The sequence below is a fragment of the Cyprinus carpio genome, chromosome B10, assembly GCF_018340385.1.
Source record: "Cyprinus carpio isolate SPL01 chromosome B10, ASM1834038v1, whole genome shotgun sequence".
NCBI classification, from domain to species: Eukaryota; Metazoa; Chordata; class Actinopteri; order Cypriniformes; family Cyprinidae; genus Cyprinus; species Cyprinus carpio.
The window spans coordinates 21957776-21977080 of record NC_056606.1 but is presented as its reverse complement, the minus strand read 5'-3'; the positions used below and the strand labels follow the sequence as shown (position 1 = coordinate 21977080).

General features: G+C 34.7%; 1 protein-coding gene across 1 annotated transcript; it reads right to left on the bottom strand.

The window, feature by feature from the left end:
- Positions 1-114: 114 nt before the first annotated feature.
- Positions 115-19251, bottom strand: LOC109082581 (N-alpha-acetyltransferase 25, NatB auxiliary subunit-like). The gene is made up of 24 exons (XM_042733271.1): positions 19096-19251; positions 16624-16709; positions 15544-15682; positions 15243-15361; positions 13829-13903; positions 13622-13729; positions 13464-13542; positions 12239-12350; positions 12008-12097; positions 11636-11808; positions 11437-11549; positions 10475-10682; positions 8999-9088; positions 8729-8909; positions 7561-7660; positions 7309-7460; positions 7095-7220; positions 6775-7018; positions 5661-5790; positions 4838-4903; positions 4533-4630; positions 4335-4445; positions 4094-4240; positions 115-2215 (listed from the first exon to the last, which is right to left on the bottom strand). Exons 1-24 carry the CDS (start codon positions 19151-19153, stop codon positions 2093-2095), a joined length of 2928 nt encoding a protein of 975 aa, XP_042589205.1. The 5' UTR covers positions 19154-19251; the 3' UTR covers positions 115-2092.
- Positions 19252-19305: the final 54 nt, after the last annotated feature.

Genomic DNA, 19305 nt, shown 5'->3' with positions numbered 1-19305 from the left:
TCACAATCAAACCAGCGACACGTTTAAAGCAGCCTAAATCTTTTGATTTCATGTTGACTTTAAAGAAAAAGCAAGCTGTGTGAATGCAAAATAACTTCAGAAGCAGGCACAGCATATGGAACATTTACTTTTTATTTAAAAAACTCCTTTTCACATTCCAGTGTTTTTGTTTGTATTTTCTCGATTTCCCTAACAAAAGAATCGATGAGCCGACACACTTCCAACCACCTCTTGACCTCCTCAGTCCAGAAGCGCCTGCGGTGCTCCTCCAGCTTTGTGACGGTGAGGACGCCCAAAGAGCCCTTCAGTCCCGGAGCGACACAAGAACATCAAAATAAGAAAGAGAAAAGCGTCTTTCCACCCTCCCCGAGCAGGTATAAAGCGATGAAAGCCTGTAGTAGAGTGCAGCACACCGGACAACACATGCTAGAAACATGATTCATTACGGTGCTCGAAAACATTGTAAACAAGTTGCACTTCCCGGTAGACATCAACAAATCAGTCGTATAAAAAAACCTACCTTCGACTCGACTGCGACGTCAAAGGGATTATTTCACCCCAAAATTAAAATTCTGTCAATTTACTCAGCATTCCATTCTAAAACCGTGAGAAATTGCTTCGGAAAACACAAATTGAGATATTTTAAATCAAATCTGAGATGTTTCCGTCCATCTTTGAAAGTCTTTACGTTTGTAAAAATAAATCTATACAATTTGATCGACTTTATTCCAAGTCTTCTGAAGATTGATGTATTTATCTAAGGCTTTTATTCACGTTCATCGGCAAACTGTTTACTCAAGCATGCTTGCTTGAACAAACCAATGAAAATTCACAAGTATGCTTGAGCTTCTGTTTATGTTCAACGATCAATGCTTGCAAGTGAATTAAAGCGTCAATTAAATCGGTTCATCACATAAAATAATAGTGTTTATTCAGAAGATGCTGCTAAATTTCTTTAGGGATGTTTTAAATCATCAGTGTTTTTGGATGAACTATTTTAAATGGAGGGACAGAAGTCTCTCACAGTCAATAATATTATTTGTGTTCCGAAGATGAACGAATTTCTAATGGTTTTGGAATTACATGAGGGTGAATAAGTGACAGATTTTTCATTTTGGGGTAAACTAACCCTTCAACGCAAGGCTAATTTAGACATTTTTGGTATGCAACAACAATAAAACCTCATCATTTAAGGGACATCATCAGTGCAATCGACAGTTTTTCAAAGTAAACAACGCGCCCCCCAACCAATCGATTCAATTAATCATAAAATTAATCCCAAACATGATTGAATAATCGTCTTTGACCATCAATCAAAGGATGACAAACAAACACAAACTTCCCCAAACCTCAAGTAGCACTAAATGCTATTGGTTTTCACATGGTGGCAATTCCAAACAAACAGTCGGGAAAGCTACATTTCGTACGCTTGTGGCTCAAGTAAAGTCATTTGTAATATACAAACATATATCGCAATAGAAGCACCCGAAGCATCTGGATACTCGCGCCGCCCCGTCGAAAGGTTCTCCTCGTGACGAAGCGTAGCTCTTGGTGGTTGTGCATCGCGAACGGCTGCGTAAACGCGTCGCAGAGTGCGTCAGTCTGGAAGTTGGCTACTTGCGATATGGAGCGGCACCGGTTTGCTTTGGAGTGTCGTCTGAAAACGAACCGTCAATCGCGAGGTTTACGGCTGGGAAGTGAGAGAGACAATAACGCAAGACATCGACAAAAGGACAAAGCAGTTCACTTTAATTCGTCAAGGAGTTCTCGTTGATATTCTTTCTCTTCACACTATGTACAATAATTTATAGCATTACTTCTAAAATTGCTTGTTTTCATTTGCCTATGTAGTTTTGCTAGGGATATGAAGTTTACGTTTCCACTTAAAAGTGCTCCGCGGAGCACCGTAGATGTTTGTGCTGAAGCCGCTGTTGAAGTTTACAGTGTGGCTGTACGTGAGTAATGAGACGGATAAATAGGAAAAGGAGACGAGGCCAGCTGAGTTCTCAGACTGAGACGGGAGGATTGCGTTAGGGGCCGAGGACGCGGTCACGTGGAGCCGTGCGGGTCGGGGACCGGATCGATGGAGCGCTCAGATTTTGAGGGATTTTAACGTGTCCGCTCTCTTCTTTAATAGTTCCCCGATCTCCTGCAGCGAACGCAGGTAGCTGCTGTGCACCTTATCCATGGCCGTCTTTGTGAAGGTCTCTTCTGCCTGAATGAAGCGAGAAAACAGCGGTCAAAAAACGAGAACCTAGTGACCTAGTTTCAACCTCAGATTGCACAAACACACACACGCACACACACACACACACACACACACACACACACACACACACGCACACACATTTAGCTAGCTTTACACAATTTATGGGACCGGGGCAAGATTCACAAAAGTTAAGTAATTTTAATTAAATATTTAAAAAATATATTTTTCTTAATTAAAACCATTAATTTGAAACAACCCAAAAAATTAATTAAAATGTAAATATCAAGATGTATCAATATAAAATCTAGATGATTCTTCTCAAGAATTTGAATTCTTAAGTTTTGTTAAAAAAATTATTTTTGATAAAAAAAAATATTAATAACCTCCCTCAAAAAATAATAAATAAACTTAATTATTAAATTAAACTTAAATAATTATGATTAAAAATAACAATAAAAATTCTATAATTAATTACATTATAAAACATTTTTTTTTCAAATATGACTAAAAAAGTGAAACTTCAAAAAAAAAAAACTATATTAGAATTACAATTAATATGAAATAACCTAATAAATTAATTGAATAATTATTTTTGAATAAAATTATTTTAAGAAGACTCTGAATTCTTCTTAAGTTTTGTTGTAATGATCTTAAGAAGTGTTTTTGGGGAATACAAGACATTCTTAAATTTTTTCCTTAAAATAATTGAGCTTAAAAGACAATTAAACAATTATATTTAGGAATTATATATTGTCAATTAGAACTCGAAATGACCTAATAAATTAATTAAATTATTTTTAAGTAATGAACCTATTTTTAAGATTCTTCTCAAGAATTTGAATTCTTCTTAAGACTGCCATACCATTAAGAAGCATTTTAGGGAATCTTAAAGGGATACTCCACACCAAAAAGAAAATTTTGTCATTAATCACTTACCCCCATGTCGTTCCAAACCCATAAAAGCTTTGTTCGTCTTCGGAACACAATTTAAGATATTTTGGATGAAAACCGGGAGGCTTGTGACTGTCCCATAGACTGCCAAGTAAATAACAGTGTCAAGGTCCATAAAAGGTATGAAAGTCATCGTCAGAATACTCCATCTGCCATCAGACGTGCAATCTGGGTTATATGAAGTGACGGGAACACTTTTTGTAAGCAAAGAAAACAAAAATAAGGACTTTATTCAATAATTCCTTTGTCAACAGTCTCCTCTGTGTCTCTCCATATCACTGTATGCTCTTCTGTATCATCCGCGCCACAATGATGCTCTGTTTTCTTTAAAATCAAAGCTAAATACACATAGAAACAGCACATCCTTGTGGTGCGGCTGATACAGAAGAGCATACGGTGAAATGGAGAGACACAGAGGAGACAGATGACAAAGGAATTACTGAATAAAGTCTTTATTTGTTTTATTCGCTTACAAAAAGTGTTCCTGTCACTTCATATAACCCAGATTGCACGTCTGATGGCAGATGGAGTATTCTGATGATGACTTTCATAACTTTTATGGACCTTGACACTGTTATTTATTTGGCAGTCTATGGGACAGTCACAGGCCTCCCGGGTTTCATCCAAAATATCTTAAGTATCCCTTTAACTTTTCTTATATAAATATCTTTAGCTTTTTCCTTAAATTTTTTTTTGAAATGATAAATGTTGGCTATCAATAATGGACTGAAATTAAAGTACTAAAATTACAAAAACTGAAATAGAAAAATTAAAGCTAAATAGAAATATATACATAAGCACATAATGAAAATGACAAAAAATGGAAATGAAAAATATAAAAATAAAAGCTAATTCAAAGTAAAAGTGAATACTATAACAGTATTTAAACAAAACTGGACCAGACTCGATGCTGATAATCTTCTAGAGACGCACCTCAGACTGGGTCTGTCCCTCCAGACTGAGGGCTCCCAGCTCCAGCGCCGTCAGGCTGAGCTCCTGGCTCTTGATGTGCTCCAGCGCCTGGTTGAGGAGACTCTGCAAGCTGCTGCTGAACTCCTGATAGGCCGAGAGCACCGGAGGCTGTGTGGGAGACACGAATCAGCACATAAACAAAGACTGATCCACATTCCCTGCAACCCTACACTGACTCGGGAGAGATCAGAGCCGCTCCTACCGTTACAGTGCTGGCTTCTTTTTTCTTCTTCTTCTTCTTCTGTAAACTGGACTTTAAGGGCCGGAGGACGCTTCCACAGTAATTAGACACCCACAGGACGATACAAACAGACTGGAACCAACAGTTAAAAAAGAATTCTTTTTATTTTCTCAACAGAGTCATGTATTCTCTTAAATTCAGTGATGGAGAGAGACTCACTTCAACAAAGTAGACTAGATTCTCCAGTAAAAATGGTTGCGGCTTGCTTTGACCGTCTTTAACTTCCAATAGGTCACCTTTACATTTTTCCAACATATCTGGAAAAGCATGTAGAAAAAAAAAAGAAGTAAAAATGAACCCATCTGCAACACATTTAACTTTTGTAATGTGAATTTTTTTCATCAGGATTTGATTGGATAGTGAAAGTGGACTGAATTATTATTACTATTTTTATTATTTTTGTGCTCACATAGACTTGGTTTACACAAATTAAACATTAATATGTACATAAATTGTAAACATACCTTGAAGTTGTACTGCTAAAGACTTGAAAAGATTAGATATTTGTGTTTGAAGCTCTGTTGATTCATCTGAAAACACAAGAGATACAGTTATTAATGTAATACAATCATAAGTCCAATTAAATTGAAGAAACTAAAATAATACATAATGTAATATACATTGTAATTAATTGTATAACTGAATTAATATATGTGTGTGTCCCTGGAGCACAAAAGCAGTCTTGAGTCTCTGATTTACATTTAAAAAAATACAAAAAAACACATTATATGTCAAAAAAATACATATTTCTCATATACCAAAAAAAACAATAATATAAAAAAAAAATAACATTCCACAAAAAAATATTATTAAAATTCCCAACAAATTAATATATCAAAAGGTAGTTTTTGATTAATAATATGCATTGCTAAGAATTCATTTAGACAACTTTAAAGATGATTTTCTCAATATTTAGATTTTTTTGCACCCTCAGATTCCAGATTTTTTGTATCTCGGCCAAATATTGTCCTCCTAACAAACCATACATCAATGGAAAGCTGATTTATTCAGCTTTCAGATTATGTATAAATCTCAATTTCGGAAAAATTTACACTTATGACTGGTTTTGTGGTCCAGGGTCTCACACACACACACATATACATATACATACATACATACATACATACATACATATATATATTATTTTTTTTGGAGTAGGCTCTTTTCCAGGCCAGAAAAATAAACTTACAATTGTAACAAAATAAATGTGCTAATATTTTCTCATAAAATCAAACAAGATTGCTAAGCAGATGTACGCTGTACATCACGAGGTGTGAAGTAACGAACCCAGGCCGGTGGTCTCGAGCTCCTGGAGGTGCAGAGGGAGCTGTAGAGAGGAGAGCTGACACTGACAGCACCCGCTGGACAGAGCCTGAGCCAGACGAGACGCCACGGGACCCACAAACGGGTACTGAAGCTGAGAAGCACAACATACACACAATCAATCCACTTATCTCCCTATTTTATATCCAATATATGTTCTGAAAAATGTGTACAACTTATACACAAAGTAATCAATTGTTATTTATTTTGTTAGTGTTCAACATTGTAAACAAAATATAGAAAAATCAATAAAATAAAATAAAAAAATTTCATCATTGATTGTACCTAAAACTATTAAGAAGCACTTATGTTTATAAAACAATTTAAAATGTTGCCTTGGCAACTTATTGAAATAAAACAAATCTAAGTATTAAAACTAAAATCGAATAAAGCTCAATAGAAAAGAAAACCCCCTAATAAAAGACAAAATCACATCACAAAATTACTAAAACAATTAGATTAGATGGAAAAACTTAAATGAGAAACTTTAACCTAAAAAAGTACTAAAATGACTAAAACTGAAATAAAAATACATCTAAATAGAAATATAAAATATTACACAAAAGAAAAAACATTACTACAAGTTAAACTAAATTGAAAAATGTGTGTAAACAAAGCTAATTCATATAAAATACTAAAATAATGTTTTTCACCCACATCTTTATATATATATATATATATATATATATATATATATATATATTTATATATATATATATATATATATATATTATATATATATATATATATATATATATATATATATATATATATATATATCCACCTCATTCACCTCCACCTCTAATGTTTTTCACCCACATCTTGGTTACAACAGAAACAAAACCAGGTGAAGGTAGTGGCTATTTATTATTAAATGTGTACAAATTTGTATGGGATAGAGTTTTTTTGTAAATTATTTTTTAAATAATTAGTTATTTAAATTGCACGTTCAATGTTGCATGTATGCAAGTAATATGTCGTCATAAAACTTACATGATGCATATACAGTTATGTGGAGCAAGATTTTAGATAAAAGTGGATTAGATAAAAAACAACATCGTTCTGTAACGGTTCTGACCTGCAGCTGTTTTTCCGTGAGCTGTGTGGCCTGGTTTAGCGTGTTTTCTAGCTGTGAGAGCAGTGACTGTAGAGAAGACGGTTTGGCTGTCACTCCGTTTTCAGTCGTCTTCTCAGAGTTGCGTGATGCCGGCGGGTGCGTGAGCGCAGAGACGCAGCCAATCAGACGCAGCGTGAGCGACCGCAACCTCAGCCACAGGGTGTCTTCCTCTAGAGAGCGCTGCTTGTGCTCCTCGTTCAGCTGCCTGCGGTTTGTGATCATTATTAGAACAAACCAATGCTTAAAACGTGTGATAGTTCAGGAGGATGGTCTCTTCGTACCGGTCCTTAGGGTCCCAGCTGACGAGGACAGTCAGGTCGCGGTTGTCCCTTAAGCTGTCCCACGGGATGTCGTCCTCTTCCGGACATAGAGACATTGATTTCACGCTCTCCTCTAGAGGAGACGATCTGTGCAATGAAAAGACCACAATCAACAAAATCACTTTCTGACTTCTTAAACGCAGAAAATATGAGAGGTAAAGATAAAGCCACTAACATGTCTGCTTCCAGGAAGAGGTCCAGCAGCATCCTCTCCGTGCGCACCTGGGCAAAGTGCAGCGAGTGATTGAGTCGGTTCCTGAAGGCGATGAACTCAGGGATTTTCTCGAAAGCCCCGTACTTATATGCTTGAATAATGTATTCTGAGGTCTGCAGGAACAAGCAACTTAAGCATGAGTGAATGATGACAGAGTGGTCATCTTTGGGAGATTCTGTACGTAGAGTGTCGTTAATCAGAATGAAAACGTACATCTTTCTGGTTTGAGTGGAAAAACCTGAGGGAGAAGTTACAAGATTGGGAAGCAGCAGCAAACTGGCCCAAGGACTCTGCATAGCGGGTCAATAAATACCTGGACAAAGACAAAACCAAGAGATCGGTGTTAATATAAGACATGTGTAAACATCTGCATGCATTAATGTGATTTAATCCCAAGACTTTCTTGTTTTAATCTACTTTACCTTCAATCAATGAAAAGTGTATTTTTATTATTAATATATTTTGTACTTTGAATTGGTACACAAGGCAATCAACTTATTTATGGTGCATTTAAACAAAAACATTCTTCACCAGTGATATTTTTAACTGAAACTATTAAAATAGCTTCTGTTTATTCAAAACTGAAAAGATGAAAAAAAAAAAAAAAAAAACGAAATATTATACATAACATACATGCACATATAAAATGTATATTTTAAAAAATGTGGAAATGCACCATTACAGTCTGTGAAATGTGTCCATTAAAAATAGCTTTTGTTAAATATAAATATTTAAATAAAATTTGTAATAAATATAAATATCTTTTATAAAACTTATTAAATATAAATATAATTACATTTAAAAAAATAAATAAATTTAAATGAAAATTAGAAATGTTGCCTCTGCAATTAACTGAAATTAAATAGGTTTAAGTACTAAAATTACTAAAACTGAAATAAAAATAAATTAAAGCTAAACAGAAATATTAAATATTACAAAAATGTAAATAAAAAAAGCACATCACACTACAACTTATATTATAAAATATAAAAAATATATAAAAATAAAAGGTAGTACAAAAAAAAACAAAAAAAAACACTATAATAGTATATAAATAATACTAAATGAACACAGTTCTTCACTTACAACATGGTTACAGAAGAAACCAGGTGAAGTTATTGGTTATTTATTTTTACATAGTTTACTTGGTATTAATGTGCACAAATAGTGTATATTTTCAATGTTATTATTGCTTTTCCTATATAAAGAAGTACAATATTTAATGTATGCAAATAATGTGCTGTCATAAAACTTGCATCTCTAATAATTAAAAAAGCTCGTTAAAATTTAGAATAAGGTGCCTCCATGAACTGACCAGGAACATATATTCAAAAATAATTCAATGTTACCTTTAACATATTAATAAAAGACACGTTCGTACCCTATGGTGTCGTGCTGGACGTGTTTGGCGTCCAGACTGGAGTAAAGATCTACCACCGGCTCAAAAGCCCCGAGACGGCAGTACAGAAGCAAAAGCAGCAGTTTGAACTGAGCGTTGGAGGAACTGTTGGAGAGACCTTCCTCTAACAGCCCCAGACACTGCCACAACATGTTCTGATCACCTACAACACAGACACAGCACTCGCTCATCAATAACAAGAAAACATGAACGCTTTCAATCAAGCTGACTGTAAATGAGGAGCAGACTCACCCGTCTCCAGCCACAGGTCTACATAGACATGAGCCGCCATGAGACAGTACATATCTGAGAACTGTAGCTCTGTTTTTAAACAGGACTTCCCTAGAACAGAAAGAAAACCGGAACTGGTGAGATTGCTGCTACTGAACATTATGAGTCAAACAAAACACATTAAATAGAAATAAATGTACAAAGTCTGATAGAAAGTGACATAAATATTAGACACTGGTATTATCTAGTGCTGTCAAGTGATTAATTGCATCCAAAATAAAAGTTCTTGCTTACATAATATACAGTACAGATCAAAAGTTTGGAAACATTACTATTTTTAATGTTTTTGAAAGAAGTTTCTTCTGCTCATCAAGCCTGCATTTATTTGATCAAAAATACAGAAAATTATTTTCCATTTTCAGTTGTTTATGTGATTTATTCTTGTGATGCAAGGCCGAATTGTCAGCATCATTACTCCAGTCTTTTATTCTTGTGATGCAAAGCCGAATTTTCAGCATCATTACTCCAGTCTTCAGTGTCACATGTAACATCCAGTCTATCACATGATCATTTAGAAATCATTCTAATATTCTGATTTATTATGAGTGTTGGAAACAGTTCTGCTGTCTAATATATTTGATGAAATAAAAGGTTAAAAAGAACTGCATTTATTCAAAATAAAAAAAAATTCTAATAATATATATTCTAATAATATATTTTTTCTTTACTATCACTTTTTATCAATTTAACACATCCTTGCTGAATAAAAGTATTGATTTTATTTTAAAGAAAAAAATAATGAAAAAAAAAATTACTGACCCCAAATTACTGACCAGTAGTGTATATTGTTATTACAAAATATTTATATTTTAAAAACATAGCTTCTATCTTTTTTTTTTTTTTTTTTAACTTTTTATTCATCAAAGTATCCTAAAAAAGTATCACATGTTCTGAAAAAATATTAAGCAGCAGAACTGTTTCCAACTTTGATAATGAATCATCATATTTAGAATGATTTCTAAAGGATCATGTGATAATGATCCTAAAAATTCAGCTTTGCATCACAGAAATAAATGATAATTTAAAGTATAATAAATTTAAAAACAATTATTTTAAATTGTAATAATATATAATAATATTACATTTTTTTTTCTGTATTTTTGATCAAATAAATGCAGGCTTGATGAGCAGAAGAAACTTTTTAAAATCATTAAAAATAATAATTATTCAAAAATAAATAAACACACACAAACAAATATATAACTTATAACTTACATGATATATAAATATATTTAATATACATTTTTCTTAAGTATATACATGCATGTGTGTATTTATATAAATATTAATAAATTTACACATTACACACACATATTTTATGTAAACAAAAACTTTTAGTTATGATGTGATCACTCGTGATTAATCGTCTGACAGCACTAGTATTATTTAAAAATGGAAGAAATCTTAAGAGTTCAACCTGCCTAGTCATCTGCTTACCGAACTGTAAGCCGTGCTGGTAATGTGCCTTCAGTTCTTTGATGAGGCCCAGTTTGCCCTCGGTGTTGAGCGCGTGCTGCTGGCCCAGACTGCGGCTCAGCTGGGTCACACACAGATGTCTCTGCAGAGCCCGCGTGTCTCCTGGAAGAGCAACACCATCCTCTCCCGGAGCGCACAGAGGCACGGCCTCCATTAGCCTGTTGATGAACTGAGACAGTCGCAAGAAACTGAGTATATATTTAACACAGTCATTTATTTAGTTATGAAAAAAAAAAAAAAAAAATGCAAATTATACACCCATCCCATCCCACCCCAGACCTACGTAGGTCATCTTACGCCTGCTTCACACATACTCCATTTGCAGTGCATATTTTTTATATGTTGGAGCATTCACACTAGGGCTGTCAAAATGGCTGAAAAACTTAATTCAAATTTTGTACTTAAATATTATCAATATGCAAACTATATTCAAATTCAATAGGCAAAATTTCAGTCAGGAGCGAAAAAAGGTTTTGGCGTCTCTCCTGAGGCCACAAGAGGGCACATCGAGCAAAGAATTACTAATGCACGTTTATTCAAAGTAATAAAATAACACAACTATCTTTTAAAAAAGTGCATAATATTTAAAATAATGTTTATGAACCAAATATAATTAATGAAGTTGCGTCAAGTCTTTAGCTGTTGCTCTAAGGTTGTTTATCACCTCATCGAGCATTCAACATTATGCCTTTGGAGCGATCTTTTATGGAGAGTAGCCACCGTACCATATCATGTCCATTTATAGACAATTTGTCTTTCTGTGGGCTGACTCTGTAAACCGACTGGAGAAGATCAAATCAAATTTCATGACCTATCAATGCAGAAAATCAGAAAACTGACAAAGGTTCACTTACTTTTTCTCGCAACTGTATACGCACATGTATAAAACTGATTGCACTGATCTTGCTTCTCATCGTGATTACCTGCACATGCTGATCAGGTGTGAGAAGATCCAGAAAGATCTTCAGGTCGGTGATGCAACATGGCTTGTCTCCAAACTTCACAAAGAACTGGAACATGAGCTCAAGAGGTTCACCTGCATCATGGTGGGAAAACAAGTCAGAAACAGACAGCAAACACGCAGCCTGCGTTGTGTTTAAAGAGTCCCAGCCCACTGTGTACCTAGCTGCTGTGCTTCAGGACAGCTGCGCTCTCGGAGCCGTCTGATGAGCTCCAGACGGGCCAGGTATGGCCCTCTCAGGTGCTTGGACTCCTTCGCTTCTTCTGTGGCTATTCGGTCCTTCATGAAGCTGATGGCCTGGGCTGTGGAGGCATGCACCTCCCCTTCTGCTGAACTGCAGCAGTGAGAGAAACAACACAGCATGCATGATACTGAGAGACAGAAATGTGTTCAGAATAGATCTGCCATACTTTTTAGTATGCAAACTGTGCTCAATATGCATGGAATATCCAATCACCTACAGCCAGTATACAGCGCAGTGGCCCTGACTTTCTAACTCTTTCCCAGTTAAATACTGTGAATTTTCTACTTACTGAGCTCCTTCTTGCGGAGGTGCCCAGCTCTGATCAATGAGGTGGAACAAAGAGTCAAAGTACAATATGTAGAACTGCCAGTCGTCAGGGCTGCGGAGAGAAACAAAAATATGACTAACATCTCACATACTGAAAATGCATTGCTCAAATGGAACGATTTCCCTCCAAAATTGCTCTTTATGTTAAATCCTTTCAAGAAACTGATAGAAAACGTATCAGTGGTGGACTCACTTTTTCAGGAGCAGCTTGCAGGACAGCGCGTTGCACTCGGCCCAGCGCTCCAGACGGCGGTACAGCATCATGCATTTGTTCTCACGGCTCTGCAGTTCACTGGTCAGCTTCTCTGAGGGAGAAAACACAAGGCAAAATGACTAAGAGACATTAAATCTATAGACAAAAAAAATCAAATGGTTGCACATTCTTTGCTATACAAACATTAAATGCAATCTCAATGGCAGAAGCACATAGAATTTATAATGTTTTGAAAAGAAGTCTCTTATGCAAATCAAAGCTGCATTTATTTGATTAGAAATACAGCAAAAATAATTCAATATTATTACAATTTAAAATAACTCTTTTGCATTTTAATATATTTTAAAATAAAATTTATTCCTGTGATGTGCAGCTGTATTTTCAGCATCATTACTCCAGTCTTCAGTGTCACATGATCTTCAGAAATCATTCTAACGTGCTGATTTGCTGCTCAAGAAACATTTCTGATTATCAATGCCGAGAACATTAATATTTCTGTGGAAACTGTGAGACATTTTTTCAACAGCATTTCTTTGAAATATAAATATTTTGTAACATTATAAATGTCTTTACTGTCACATCTGATCAATTTAATAAGTCCCTGCTGATTAAAATATTAATGTCTTGCAAAAAAAAAAAAAATGACTGACCACAAATTTTTGAAGGGGAATGTATATTCAGTTATTTGACCGCAGGTTACTTTATCCCAAAAAGAGATGTGAACTATAAGCTATTGAAACTCTTATAACCCAAAGAACAAAAAAATTAAAATAAAAACAACATTCCCTCTTATATTACTTAAAAAATAAAAAAATAAAATAAAGTTTTTTGCTTGCAAAGTTCTTTCCTTCTGAGTTTACGTATCAAATAAAAAAGGTAACTATGACTTTTTCTCTCTCAATTTATGAGTTTATATCTTACAAATCTGAATTTATATCTTGCAATTCAAAAACAAGTCAGAATTGTGAGAGAAAAAGTCACAATTACCTACACATTTTAATTTTTTTATCCTGTATTGGACCCAAGCTTTCATAATAACATGCTCTTTATATGGAGACAAATCCCCATGAGTTGGTAACTGCTGTTCTTTTTGACCTGCTTCTCATCTCTGGTAACTGGCAGCACGTCACACATGCAACACAAAGACATTCAACTGGAAATAACCCAGAATATTCTTTTGAAGAACACAGTGTTTTCTCCTCACCTCCAAGTGGCCCCTGAACCACCTCCAGCGCCTCCACATATTTCCCCAAACGCTCCAAGATCATGAAGTACAGCTGGACCTGGAACGGCCGATGGAAAATGCATCGTAAACTTCATACGGTTGAAATCAGAAACAGATTATTGATACCAAAGTCCTACCTCAGCTTCTGCCTCTATTTTCTCCTCCTTAACCATTTTTTCCACCATACGCTCAGCCAGCGGCAGGAACATGGTCTGAGAGAGCTTCTCGTCTTGTGCTGAGATGGCCTGAAACACAAATTGCACTGATGATGTTGTTTTATTTTGTTCTGCATGGGTTCATCTCTGCTATATATTGTTAATGTAAGTGAGAAAACATCACCGTACCTGCATCACCAAGCTCATCACTGACCAGAAGTAATATGGGTTTTTGGGGACAATTTTATACAGCGCCATTCCAGCCTGTCAGAATTGTGGAAAACAAAAGTCAGTCTTTCATCACAAACATATTTTAGAGATTCATGATTAACTATGCAGCCCTATTAAAACTACAATCTCCATATGGTTTAATGAAATTAAATACATCACAAAGTTTGGGTGATGTGCATTTGGGAACAAACAACATCCTAAAACTGAAATGCAAATTGAAATGGCTGTTGTCAACAAAAAGAGAAGATTTAAGGGCCTTTGGTTTACCAGCAAAATAAAAGCTAGAAGGTTTAACATTTGCAAATGCAGACATGAAGAAAGCAAACTTAAAAATAGAATAATTATAATTTACAAAAATTCTCCATAAATACTAGATATATAATTATACTTTAGAGTGGATATTGATATTTATTTGGTTTAGTATTTTTGTAATAATAATAATAATAATAATAATAATAATAATAATAAGGGCTCCCTGTGCTTTTCCACCAAAATTAAAAACTCAATCATTTGATGTTTGAAAATGCATAAATTAAGAAAGCCATAAAAATTAGTACAGGAAAATAAAACATTACATAACTTTATTTTAAATACTAGACTTTTTTATTTTACAGTGAATAAAAAATAATACTACAGTATTAGTAATAGTATTTCTTATTTTCTTTAATAATTTTGCAATTAAAAATTAATAATAAAATAAATAAATAAATAATAATGGCTCCCTCTGGTTTTCCGGCAAAATTAAAAGTTAAATTGTTTTAAATAATTTGAAAATGCAAAAATGAAGACATCCATAAATATTATTATTATAACACTTTTTAATACTAGATTTTTTATATATTAAGGGAATAAGTAGTATTATTTCTTATTCCCATTTTGTTGATTTTTTAAATAGTAATAAACAACATTATAATATATACAATAATTATTTATACTACTACTATTATTATTACAGTATACTGTCGGCGCCGATAGCCTCATGGTAAGTGTGCTGACATATACAGCGCAACTACGCTCACGGCGACCCGAGTTCGATTCCCATCTCGAGGTCCTATGCCGGTCCCGCTCCCCTCTCTCTACCCAACACTTTCCTGTCATCTCTCCACTGTCCTGTCTAAATGATAAAGGAATTAAAAAAAAAAAAAAAAAAACAATTACAGTGAAACTGATATATAATCTATTTTTTTTTTTTTGTTGAATTTTGCAGCCCTACAAACAACCACAGCAAACCTGGAGTTCTTTTTTTTTTTACTGAATTTTAAATCACAATTTTTAACAGAAAAATCCAATTTTTCCTCATATGTTGCAGCCCTGATTTATTTTTTAAACAGGATGTAAAGACTGACGACATCAGAGAGGACACAAACAAAACCTGTTGCATTTTCTTGTACTCTCCGACCCGGGCGTAGGCCATGAAGAGGTGAGAGTGGTACTCCTCGCTCGTTGGAACTTTCCGGACTGCAGCTTCATAAAGCTTGGTCACTAACTCGGCTATAGAAAGAAAGAGAAAAAAAAAAATACACAAAATTGGAGTTTTTGGGTTTGTGGTCCATGTCAATCTGTATATTAAAACCAAACATACTCTGAATGGCATTTTGGATCCAGTGAGGACAGAAAAAATAGATTCATAGTTTGTTAGGATGAGGTTCTGTGTCTGTGCTTTCAACACTCACGCCGGTGCATTTCTCTGTAGAGGATGGTCAGTGCTTGCAAAGAGTTGTCATCTGTGGGTTCGAGAACGGCTACTTCCTGCGCCAGCGTGAAGGCTTCATCCTGTTTGCCGGTGCGCTGCAGACCGATCGCCTTCAAGACCTGCCAAACAAGAGCAAAGCATACAACAAATGTGTCTGGAGCTAAATCATTGATCTAGAAGGTCAAATTCATGATGTTTTTTCTTTCTTAAACAAAACAGCCTTTTGTGTTGACCACAGCATCACATGAAGTACGACGTGAATCCATCAGTTCTGCTAATTCTTTGTGACAGTTAGCTTGAGCGAACCAATCGCAGCCTGAGCTGACCAAAATTAAACTGGAAACTGTGTTTGCTGGGACTGCATGAATAATCCAAATAAAATCTTAATCGCAGTATGGCTTAGTGCAATTATCAAATGCTTGTTTCAGAGAAAAGATTTAAATTAGTTTTTCTGCCAAAATAAAACTTGATTGTTCAATTCATGAACATGAAGAAATTATGACCGCTGCAAATATTGCAATTTTAAAGTTATTGTAAAGTTTTGAAAAAGTATTATAAATAAAATGATTCAAAGTTACTGTAATAAAGAAATAAAGTTAAATTGTCAAATTATCATATTTCTCTTAAATATTTTTTACAGTGACATTTGTATTTTTTTTTATATTTTACTTTATTTAATACATTTGATAATAATAATAATAGTATTATTGTTGTGAGCATTTTATTATTTTATCATCATATTAATATATAAATATTACAATATAAAATCATATTACTGAAATAAAAATATTGTGGCCAAACAATGCAGCTCTACAAAGAAACACAACAAACCTGCAGCTGGCAAATATAAAATAAAAAATAAAAAATAAAATAAAATAAAATAAAATAAAAAATAAATAAATTAAAAAAACATTTTTATCACAATCTCTATCAGAAAAATTAATTAAAATCAAAATGACATTTTCCCACCCCAAAGTTGAGCCCTAGTGTTTGCTATTAATATGACGAGCTGGTCATGGAGTTCTGGAGTAAAAAAATAAATAAAAATAAAATAACACACCTTTGCGCAGTGAAGATCTTTGTGCTTCTTGAGCAGTTTGTCAGCCTGCTGGATTGCCATCTTGTTGTTGCCATTATCCAGGTAATCTAGAAGAGAAAAACACGTTCAATACAACAAAACAGCACGGGTGTGGATGTTACTAACATCTTTGACAATTACCAAAGAGAATAACCATGTGTTAAAATAAGACTGATAAACCTCGATGCCACTAATCTGCCAATCAAACATCACTAGACCAATACCTCATTATAATTTCAAGTATGCATGCAGTTACAAACCTTTTTTTTTATTATTCAAATTTTGGATTCTTTTTGAGTTCATGAAGGTGATGTAAATGATGACAGAAACTAACTACACTACAACTTCAATCAGCTTCTTTACCACACAGAGATGGTCAACTTAGAGAAACTAAACGCCACAAGAAACCTTGAGTAACTTTATAGGTGGAGAAAATGCTACAAAAATGAGAAATATGACCCTTTCAAGGTATTACGGGCAACTTGTAGATCCAGTCATGCTAAACCACAAGTGAGGGTATAAGAGCATCGTTGATCAGGACCAGACGGCTGCAGAAACGCAGCACTGCATCACACACATAGACCCCTGACTGTGAGAACGTTCTCTCACCGGCTGCTCGATGCGATCCGGAGTGCAGGAGCCCCCTCCCCTCCCTTCCCATGAGTCTCTGCTAAAAGAACACAGGACCATGTCTGATGACAGCTGGATGCCAAATTTAACCAGGCCAGACTGTAGTTTTAGACTTTCTACAAGAGAACACTTCAACGTGTCTGCCTGTAAATGCATCTTTCCTGATAAGTGTTATATTTCTTATCAATCCCCCAAACAAACACAGATCGATTTCACACAACAGGACGGCCAGACAAAGCACCAGAATAAAGGGTCATTGATCTATTGATTGTTATATTCCTCACATGCACAGAGCGGCATCTCTAGTGTAGCAGAACAATAGCGAGTCATTGACATTTTATGCCATTAAAAAATAACATAGTAATATTATAAAATCTGCTGTTTAAGTCAATGCAATTTGATGCACATATCTGCCCAGTCTGAACTTAAGAACCTGGAATTATATTTAAAAACAGTTTAGAAAATTGCAATGATTAATTCTGGCCCTGGTTGCTATTAAAACATTATATAATTTATTGAATAATTAAATTAAATATTATTTTATTTAATAATCTAAAATAATCTAATAATACAATTTAGTAAAAATTGTGTCTTAAATATTTATAAAGTGGGTTAACTGTTTTAAGTCAATAAGGCAGAATCAGAACATGCAATAACCATGTATCTATACTTACAAGATGCATTGAAATAACTAATCTTTGCGTTAATAAGAACAAATATAGACTAAAATATGAATTAATTATTCTATCTTCAGTCTTATCTAACTATCATTTACCTAGCAAGTGTAAATGAATGTTAGACGAACTACATTTCTACATGCAAATTTTTTAGTCTTGACCAAATTCAACAATCTGTTGTCTTTCTTCTTTGCAAGAAACAAAATGAAAAATATATAAGTTAAACAAAAATATAATATTAAATGAACTTAATCCAAAGCTAAATGTTATATTGTCTTTCCACATAGAAGTGTATTAAGGCAAACTAATGCACAAGTATATGACTCTGTACAACAATAATTTAATGAGTTTGCAATGTATGCAGCATAAAATATGCAAATACATTAATATTTACTACATGCACAATCACATACATACAGTCAGATATTATATGTTGGCAGATAAAACACAAATGTCAGTGGTGTCCCACAAGGCTATGCATTAAGACCAACAAAGTTTGAGGGTTCAGGCATTTAAAGCCATTTACAGGGCATTTCTGCACAGCTTTGGCGAAAATTTCCCAAATTAAAACACAATACCTAAAAATGATATTAACAAAGAGGCTTACAATTAATCTCTGGAAGACAATAAGCAGGTCTATCTTCAGATCATTTAGCCACAAAGCTCAGCTCTATGCATCTATAAATGTAACTACTCATGTTATTACAGCATTAATGAATTATTAAGCATGTAAAGCATCTGTCTGAGACTCTATACACATAACAATCCATAGAAAATACGAAAAAATAAAGCACAAATGGCTCATATTGAGTCTGTTGATCTCTTTGACATTTCAAACAGGTGATGAGCCGGTTGATCAAATGACATTAACACAGATCTCTGGATATTTAAACAGTATTTAAGTGTTTAGATAGGCTATAAACAGGCTTTATTCTACCGATTAAAACGTCAGGGTGTGAACGCGTAAGGACGCACTGTCACCCGCGCCGCAGCCGAACCGACACCGCGGCTTCAGCTCCACAGGCCTCACCGGCTCTCCACAGCTCCTGCAGCCCTCTACTACACTCAATAACGCACAGTTCGGTCCTACAGCACTAGTCAGACCCGCTAGGTCTGTATAAGCTCAGGCGTGTGGTGTGAATCTTACCGTAAATGGGTCGCAGTCTCCTGTCGTTGGGGTCTTGCACATGGCCCCTCGCCGCCATGATGGAGCTGAGCAGGATTAATTGGTGCGCATGCGCAGAGCGAGCACTCCGGAAAGACTTTTAACAGGAGCCTGGAGTCATGTGCGTCATTCAGTGTCACTGTAAAAGACACAGCTCTAATTTTGCGGTGGTACGATCATGTTTTAAGAAGT

What these genes read in the sequence shown, in the direction of transcription:
- LOC109082581 (XM_042733271.1), bottom strand. Translation starts at nt 19,153, where the DNA reads ATGGCGGCGAGGGGCCATGTGCAAGACCCCAACGACAGGAGACTGCGA. An exon ending in CTACAGAGAAATGCACCGGC is followed by an intron (nt 15,362 to 15,543) that starts GTGAGTGTTGAA and finishes TTCTTTCTATAG; the next exon opens with CCGAGTTAGTGACCAAGCTT. An exon ending in TTTAGCAGTACAACTTCAAG is followed by an intron (nt 4,631 to 4,837) that starts GTATGTTTACAA and finishes ATGCTTTTCCAG; the next exon opens with ATATGTTGGAAAAATGTAAA.